This window comes from Octodon degus, unplaced genomic scaffold (genome assembly GCF_000260255.1).
Source record: "Octodon degus isolate 3935 unplaced genomic scaffold, OctDeg1.0 scaffold00107, whole genome shotgun sequence".
NCBI lineage: Eukaryota > Metazoa > Chordata > Mammalia > Rodentia > Octodontidae > Octodon > Octodon degus.
Genome location: NW_004524683.1, coordinates 1,543,663 through 1,552,177, shown reverse-complemented (window position 1 = coordinate 1,552,177; position 8,515 = coordinate 1,543,663). Strand labels below are relative to the sequence as shown.

Sequence of the window (8,515 nt, the reverse complement as noted above, 5' to 3'; positions counted from 1 at the left end):
TTAGGCCCTTGTGCTTGCCAGGCAAGTACTTATTCTACTGAGCTATCTCCCCAGGGCCCCACCCCCGGGGATTGAACAATTGAACTCAGGCCCTTGTGCTTATTCTACTGAGCTATCTCCCCAGCCTTGTGGCTGTTTAGAGAGAAAGGGACATTCCTGCACTGAATATTGAATAATTAGAGATATTTATAAGGCACTAAATCCTTTCTCTCAATTTTTTTTAAATTTTTTCAATTTTCTTAAATTCAGACTATTTTAGATTATTAAAACACCTTCATGGGTCTGGCGTGATAGCTCAGTGGACTAAAGTGCCTGCTTAGGCAAGCTTAGGCAAGCGCAGGGACCACAGTTCAATCCCCAGCAGCACATGCCACTCCAGCCCTGCCCCCATGGTGGGCTGAGCCAGCCAGAGTACAGGCATAGTGGCACATGCCTATAATTCCAGTACTATGGAGGCTAAAAGCAGGAGGATCACCACAAGTCCGAGCTGCATAGTGAGACCCTGCAACGACCAAATACATAATAAACAAACAATCTTCCTTTAAAAACCAAACCAAGGTAAAATTTAACTTCTCATTTCCAGGGGAGCTGGGGAGATAGCTCAGGGACATAAGTGCCTGCCTGGTAAGCACAAGGTCCTGAGTTTAATCCCTGGTACAAACAAAACAAACTACTAAAATAACTTCTCATTTCCAGGAGACAGTGCACAATGAAAAGTAATGTAGGTGCACATGGGTGATTCACCCTAGGTCAGGGGTGGTGAACCTATGGTATGCGTGCCTCTGCAGGCTGTTTTAAATCACTGAAACCTCTGAAACGTTCACCTCCACTGCCCTACATGGAGGCAGAGCAGTCCTTTCCTCTGTCCTTCTGCTCTGTCCATGCCTGCTTTTCCAAACCTCATAGAAGGGTAGCACTGCTCTCGGACTTGTACAGCTGCTTGGCACAGGTCTAGCTCCAAGGAAATTTCTCAGAGAGGACTTCACTGAGCACCTGTGTGTCATTTTCTATTGTACCATTCCATTTTCAAAAAAGTGACCAATAACAAAAAATGTTATTTTTACTATTTATTGTGCTTCCCACAGGGGAATGCTAACTTCCAAAGAGCAGGACACGTGGGCTCCCAACTGTATCCGGGTCAGAATTCAGCACAAAATAGGTTAATGAATGGAAGGCAGAAAAAAGAACCGGTTATAAAAACCATCAGAACAATAGCACATGTGGGGAGGCTGGAGAGCAGCCAGAATCCTCATTCACCACCAGCCAGAATTCTCAGTCCAACCACTTCAGAAAATTGAACTTTTAAAACAAATTCTGAACATATTCATAGCCTATGACTCAGCAGTTCCAAGAGAAATACATACATATCCTCAAAAGACATGAGTCAGAGTGTTCATAGCAACGCTACACTGTGGAGGACCTCCTGAGCAGCTCTCCTTGAAAGAAGAGCTACTGTCTCCATTTTGACTGAGCCTTTTCTGTTTATCCTTCAATTGGCCTTAAGCAATGTATATTGGTCTAGCTGAGGTGCTGGTGATAGTCTTTGAAGGTGGCATTCATGTTTCCCTGGTAACCTACACCTGCTGCTCTTTAATGTGAGCCAAGTGGAGACAGGACAGGCTCTGCACCGCCAGCTGGGATGGAGCCTCGAGAAAGAGGCTATGACTTCCTGGCGCTTGAAAGACTACATCAAAGCAAAAGCACCAGACACCCCCCCAAAAAAATTTACTATCTCAATAACATAAACCAGATTGCTGTCTCTGCATATCCTGTCTGCATATGGCAGAGGTAAATGTTGGCCAACCACCTAGCTCAGCTCACAGTACTCACCCGCTTCCCACAATTCTGTCGTTCCTCCTCAAGCCACTTCTCCACTGAATAAAACCGGGTGAGGCCCTGGGTCAGCCTCTTTGTTCCAGAAAACCATCTTCATGGCTAGACCTAGGGCCCCTTGGCTCCCCAATAATTGTAAATATGTTTTAGTGTTTTTACTTTCACAGTGGGTTGCACTGGGAGTGGTAGATTGAAATTAACTTGATAGGATTCCAATAATGTACCTTTGGGATAACAAATATTAACTTCTTGGACTGAGAGGCGAACCTGAGGAGGTCTCCTACACTGCACAGCAGTGAAATTAAATCAATTGGAACTGTACACGTAACAGTGCAGAGAATCTTTTTTTAAAAATTTTATTTATTTTATTTATTTGTGTGTGTGTGTGTGTGTGTGTGTGTGGCCAGCTCAGCCCACCAGGGGGTGGGGCTGGCTGGCATGTGGTGCTGGGGGATTGAACTGCAGTCCCTGTGCTTTGCTAAGCTTGTTCTAAGTAGGTGCTTTAGACCACTGAGCCATCTCACCAGTCTGAGTGCGGAAAATCTTACAAAATAATATTAAGCTAAAGATACTAAGATATCAAAGATACAAAAGACCTGATATTGGCTATTATTTCCTTTGTACCATCTCCTTGAAAGAACTTCTGATTGTTTGAACTTTTTGTTAAAGAATGATGCGGGTATAGAAAAGCACCTAAAGAGGGCTGGGGAGATAGCTCAGTAGAATAAGTGCCTGCCTGGAAAGTGCAGGGTCCTGAGTTCAATCCCTGGTACCGCATAAATAAATAAATAAACCTTAAAAGAAATCTTCTTTGGGCCGGAGAGATAGCTCTGGCAAGCACAGGGTCCCGAGTTCAATCCCCGGTACCACAAAAAAGAATGACAGACACAGACAGACAGACACCTAAAAGACATAAATGACAAATACACAGCTCAGTGAGCTCACTATTGTTACTTACTCCCACCCCCAGCATTTCTTCTCATCCACCGTTGGCCTACAGATTTCCTAAGAATACTAAATGGGCTGGAAAGGCACGCTTGATTGGGCAAACGCTTTGGCTGCCCGGAGATACCCACTGGAGGGTCTCGGGCCACAAACAGACATCTGGAATGTGCACACCATCCAGCTGAGGAGCCACACGCCAGGGAAACTGATAAAGGAGTTGTAATAATATTTGAGTCAGTAGGTTGACCAAAACTCCATATATTTATTTTACTTCATTCTTTCAATAAGCCTAGAACAATGATAATACAGGCTAGATGCCTAATAGGTGCTCAATAATAAATATTTGCTAAGTGAAAGGCAGATGCTATTTACCTCTTCAAGATGATAACTTGTCCAGTATTATATAGGATAGCTTAGCTTTAAAAACTCAAACCCTATTCTCTCAGGCTTTCACAGAGAGCACATTGGCCAAGCAATGGCCATGACTCATCCACATGGCTGACACTGACAAAGGTTCTAAAACCTGAGGTACAGGATCTCAGGATAAATCCTGAGGGGATTTCACTGACCTTATCAGACCCAAAAGCTACAACTCTTGTTGCACAGGTCCTGCTTTACCTTGGTCTTAACCATCCAGCAGAAAAGTATAAAAACAAAGTATAAGAAGTAAAGCCATGCTGTTATGTTGAGCTGTAGGGGATTCAGGTCAACAATTTCTGACATTGCCAGTCAAGTGGAAGATCCAATACTATTATGGGCCACTGGACTATTTTAGAATATTTTGCTGAGTTAACACACCTATAATATTCAAATAATGGAACTAAACAAAAAAAGGGGATACAGATGAATGTCCATTTTGTATCTGTGTATTCAAAATGGTTAGGATAGATATATAGTTACATTCTCTTAATGAATAGAGGGATTTGTTCTAATAGTGTTTGTAAATAGGATATCATGTACAGCAATCTTGTACAGCAATTAACCACTAGAAAGAATGTATACAGTGTGTTAATTATTGAAACTGTCTTACCAATTTGGTTTGAAACTGTCTCATTGCTATTTGTTTCTCAATAAAATTATGGGAAAAAAAATAAAATAACTCAATCATGAAAAAACCCCAAAAAACTCAAACCCTGGCTCAGTGTGGCGACACATACCGTGATCCCAACACTCGGAAGCCTAAGGCAGGAGATCACGTTGCATTCGAAGCCAGGAAAAACTACCTAGTGAGACTCTATCTCAAAACAAAAATAAGCAATCCTCAAACCCTGAACAGCCAGATTCCAATGACTGTGCTCTTCCTTACCTCCCCTTTTAGGAACCGCGAGGTACAAAACCCGCTCCTAACAGACTTTAGAACGCTGCTCGGCCCTGAACAAGCGCTCGGTGCGTGTCCGCTGAAATGCGCAAACACTAAGTCTGCGGAGAAGGACGTCCGCAGGTCCAGAGGCCCGGCTCCCCCTCCAACCCGCAGGCCGCCACGCTCACCGGGGGCTGAACCTTCCGTGTGCTCTCCGCTTCGGGATCTCTGCGGGATTCAGCAATTCCAATCCGCCCGAGCGGGACTTCTCCCTTACAGCCACCGGCCGCTTGCAGTAACCAAAGCTGGCGCCAGGCTAGAGCTCGAAAAGTGCAGAAAAGAAAATTTCGCGCCAAAGGGCGTGGCCCCGCCCCCAAGCTGTCTACGCGAGGCGTCACCAACCACAGCCCGCTCCGCCTGGGCGGAGCGTGCCCCTCCTGGACGTGCGTGACGTACTTCCGCTGACGCTAGCAGCAGGCGTCCATTCGGTCGGCGCGCGACTCCCGGAAGTTTTGTACGTTGAGCTTTGCGCTTCCAAGTTGGTTGTTCCGCCGATTTACAGATTCCATTCACCTTTCTCCCTCGTTTTGGTTGTGTTTTATTGACCTGGAGGTGACATAGTAAAGAATTCCACGGAATTACACAGAACTGAAGGCGTTCTTAAATGGCGAACCGTACAGTAAAGGATGCGCACAGCATCCATGGCACCAACCCTCAGTATCTGGTTGAGAAGATCATTAGAACAAGAATCTATGAATCTAAATATTGGAAAGAAGAATGTTTTGGACTGACGGGTGAGCAAGAGCGCGCGGAATGCCTCGGCCCTCTTGTGGCCTTTCTCCTTACTGGACACTGGTAGGACCGATCCATGGGCTGGTACTGCAGAGAAGTATATCGGTTATCAAAAACAGTTTGATCGCCTACTCTGTGCCTAGACTTGTGTTGAGTATTGAGGTCACAGGTGAATTAGAGTCTTACTTTATTATGAAGGGTGTCTCAGAGTTGAAACAGACCATGTGATGTTAGCCAGCTGGATTCAAAACTGTTGAACTCAGGGAGTATATCTCGTTGGCGTGGACATCTGAAGGTCTTAAGGGAAGTCACCTACCTAAAATCAAACTTGTTGCTATCCTTAAGTCTAATTCCAGTATTTCTACATGTGAGGCCTAATATAAATGTGTTGGAGGGAAGCCTTTTAAGTCTTCTCATCTTATGATCTTTGTTTTAATTTAGGCATAAAATCCATATCCTGTAACACTGGCTTTGGACCTGAGACTAAGGCAGGCAACCTTCCTTAACCCTGCTTTTTCTTACCTGCATGTAGGGACAGTGATAGAACTTTCTGATTCGTGGTAAAGATTAAGACAGTATGGAAACCTTTCCCTTTATGTTAGCTGTCATTACTCTTAGTGTTATTAATACACCTATTTCCCCAATATTGAACTTTTTTATGTATTTTAGTACAGGGACTATAGGGTCTTACTACACAGATGGGACTCTTGTAGTAATCCTCCAGTTTTCAGCCTCGCAGGTGCTAGGATTACAGGTGTGTGTCACCACACCATCTCAGTGCGCCCTGGGGGCAGAGCCGGCATGGCACGCTGGGGATCAAACCGAGGCTTTAGTCCACTGAGCTATTTTGCTGGGCCTTCCTAATAGTAAACTCTTGGTGGCTGTTAAAATCTAAATCAGAGAAGCTTGAGAGATAGCTCATTGGCCTAAGCGCCTGCCTGGCAATCGCAAGGACCCAGGTTCAATTCCCTGTACCTCATGGTGTACCGGCCCTGGAACCCTAGGCGTCGTGGCACAGGCCTGTAATCCCAGCACTTCGCAAGATGAGATAGGAGGATCACTGTGAGTCCCAGCTGGGTAACAAGACCCAATAGCAAATATTGTGTGTGTGTGTGTGTGTGTGTGTGTGGCCAGCTCAGCCCACCAGGGGGCGGGGCTGGCTGGCATGTGGTGCTGGGGATTGAACCGTGGTCCCTATGCTTTGCTAAGCTTGTTCTAAGTAGGTGCTTTAGACCACTGAGCCATCTCACCAGCCCCCCCAATAGCAAATAAATAAAAGATTTTTTTAAATCCAAATCTTGATCTGTCCCACTAAAATCCAAAAGAAAACTCCTAACTTTTTTGCTTTTTTAGCTGAGCTTGTTGTTGATAAAGCCATGGAGTTAAGGTTTGTGGGTGGAGTCTATGGTGGAAACATAAAACCAACTCCCTTCCTGTGCTTGACCTTGAAAATGCTTCAGATTCAACCAGAGAAGGATATCATCGTAGAGTTCATTAAAAATGAAGATTTCAAGTAAGTGAACGTTGACCAGTTATTATAAAAGTTTCAGTGTAACTGCAGGGCATGGTGGTGCAGGTCTGTAATCCCAGCACTGCTAAGGTGGGAGGATTGCTGCAAATTTAAGGCCACTCTGAGCTACATAGTGAGACCCTGTCTCAAAAAAAAAAATAAAATAAAATAACAAATAATTAATTAAAAAATATATATATACACACAAACACACACATATATATACCTTCAATTTATTGGTTTAGAATTGGACTTTGGTTAACAGCTCTGAATATAATGTATCTTATCTTCACAGAGTTACACTTTATATTTTTGTCTTTAACACCTGAGTTTATATTTTGTTTTTGCTAATTATGTTAGCCTTCTACTTTACTTTGTCAGTCTTAGTAATTTTTCCCCCACGAAAGTATTTCGCAAATTGAATATTCAGGAAAACCAGTGTCTAATGTGTTGGTAGGGGAAAGTAAGAGGTGGTTGTTGTGATGCCTGGATTTATGTGATTTTATTATTCTGTGACTGGAAAAATCCTTAATTTTTTGAGCTTTAATTTCTTTAATCTGTAAAATGGGGATAAGACCAATTCATAGACTTACAGGAGAGTTAAAAAAGATAGTATATATGCACACCAACACAGTACGCGTTGCATGGGAAACAGTTAAATGTGTTGGCTGCTTTTTTATTATCCATTCTGAAGAAGCTCACAAATGTGGGAGACATATGGTACTACCATACATATGGTACATATGATAATTAGCACGTTATGCTGTGTTCCAGGGGCTTTACATACAATAATTCACTTGACTTTCACATCGGCACTATAAAAACTTTTACAAGGAAACTGAGGCACTGAGTGCTTTAAGTAATTTGCCCAAGGTCAAGCATCTAGAAAGTGCCAAACGTTATGTGCTATGCTTTGCCCTTTCTTTACATTTTATGTTGAAATTATTGCAGCTAGTAAATTAAGTAGCATCATATCCATCTTACAAGGATTCAGAAAACAAGTGGCTTGTCCCACAGAGTTGGTAAATTATGAAATCAAAATTTTAACCCAGATAGCTAATTTTTTCCAATACCCATGTTCATGGCTATGTGTACTTGAGCTGGTATTATTTAATACATCTTTATTAACTCCAGCATCTCTTTGGATTCCTAAAATAGTCCTGTGAAGCCGATGGTTTTTATACTGCTTTTACAATGTATCTGAAAGTTGAGCAACATGTGTCAAGTTTTCATAGCCAGTAATGTAGAGTGTGCTATGCTGTCAGCCTATTTTGTCTCCAAAGTCCTTTCTAGTCCCCCAAAGTGGAGAAAGAACCCGTTTATCCTCTGCTGTTACGAGACGATCCAGTTGTAAAACTCAGGAACTTCTTAGAATGGCTTGTTTTCATCTTCCAGATATGTCCGCATGTTGGGCGCGCTTTACATGAGGCTGACAGGCACTGCAATTGATTGCTACAAATACTTGGAGCCTTTGTATAATGACTATCGAAAAATCAAGAGCCAGAACCGAAATGGAGGTAAATATGATGCTAAGATTGTTACTCCGCACCAGTTTTTATGCCCCCAGTATATGTGAGGCAGTTTCCATGTGTTCTAGCTTCACAGTTCTACTAGCCTTCTCTCTAGAACTGTATTCCACAATGCCATGCTTGCAGTGTACTCTTACTAATGTAGGGATATGACTGAAAAATAGCAGATACAAAGAGCAGCTCCAGTCCTTTTACAAAGACTTTCTGCAATGAGGAAGAATTTGACTAATGACCTTTTGTCACTTAGTGTCATAACCAAAGATTGTAACATTGGGACCAAAATGTTTCAGATTTAAGAATTTTGGGGGTTTTGAAATATTTCTGTAAACTTTACTGACATGTTGGGCCAGACAATTACTTGCTATGAGGGCTTGACTTAGCATTGTAGAATGGTTAGTAGCATCCCTGGCCCCTACTTCTAGATACAAGTAGAATTTCTTATTAGTAGGGTGATATGGTTATGGTTGAAAACTACTAAACTAAGGTAATATATACTATAGAATCATAAAAAGCTGTTGCTGCATGTGCCATGTAAGATATATGTTCTAGGGGCTGGTGAGATGACTCAGTGGTCTAAAGCACCTACTTGGAACAAGCTTGGCAAAG

General features: G+C 42.8%; 1 protein-coding gene across 1 annotated transcript in view; it reads left to right on the top strand.

Moving 5' to 3' along the window:
- Positions 1-4,567: 4,567 nt before the first annotated feature.
- Prpf38a (pre-mRNA processing factor 38A) overlaps positions 4,568-8,515 on the top strand; it is a 20,343-nt gene continuing 16,395 nt past the window's right edge. The window contains exons 1-3 of the mRNA XM_004639115.2: positions 4,568-4,872; positions 6,224-6,383; positions 7,776-7,897. Coding sequence (XP_004639172.1) covers positions 4,743-4,872; positions 6,224-6,383; positions 7,776-7,897 — 412 coding nt within the window. The 5' untranslated portion in view covers positions 4,568-4,742. The remainder of the gene's footprint in view (positions 4,873-6,223; positions 6,384-7,775; positions 7,898-8,515) is intronic.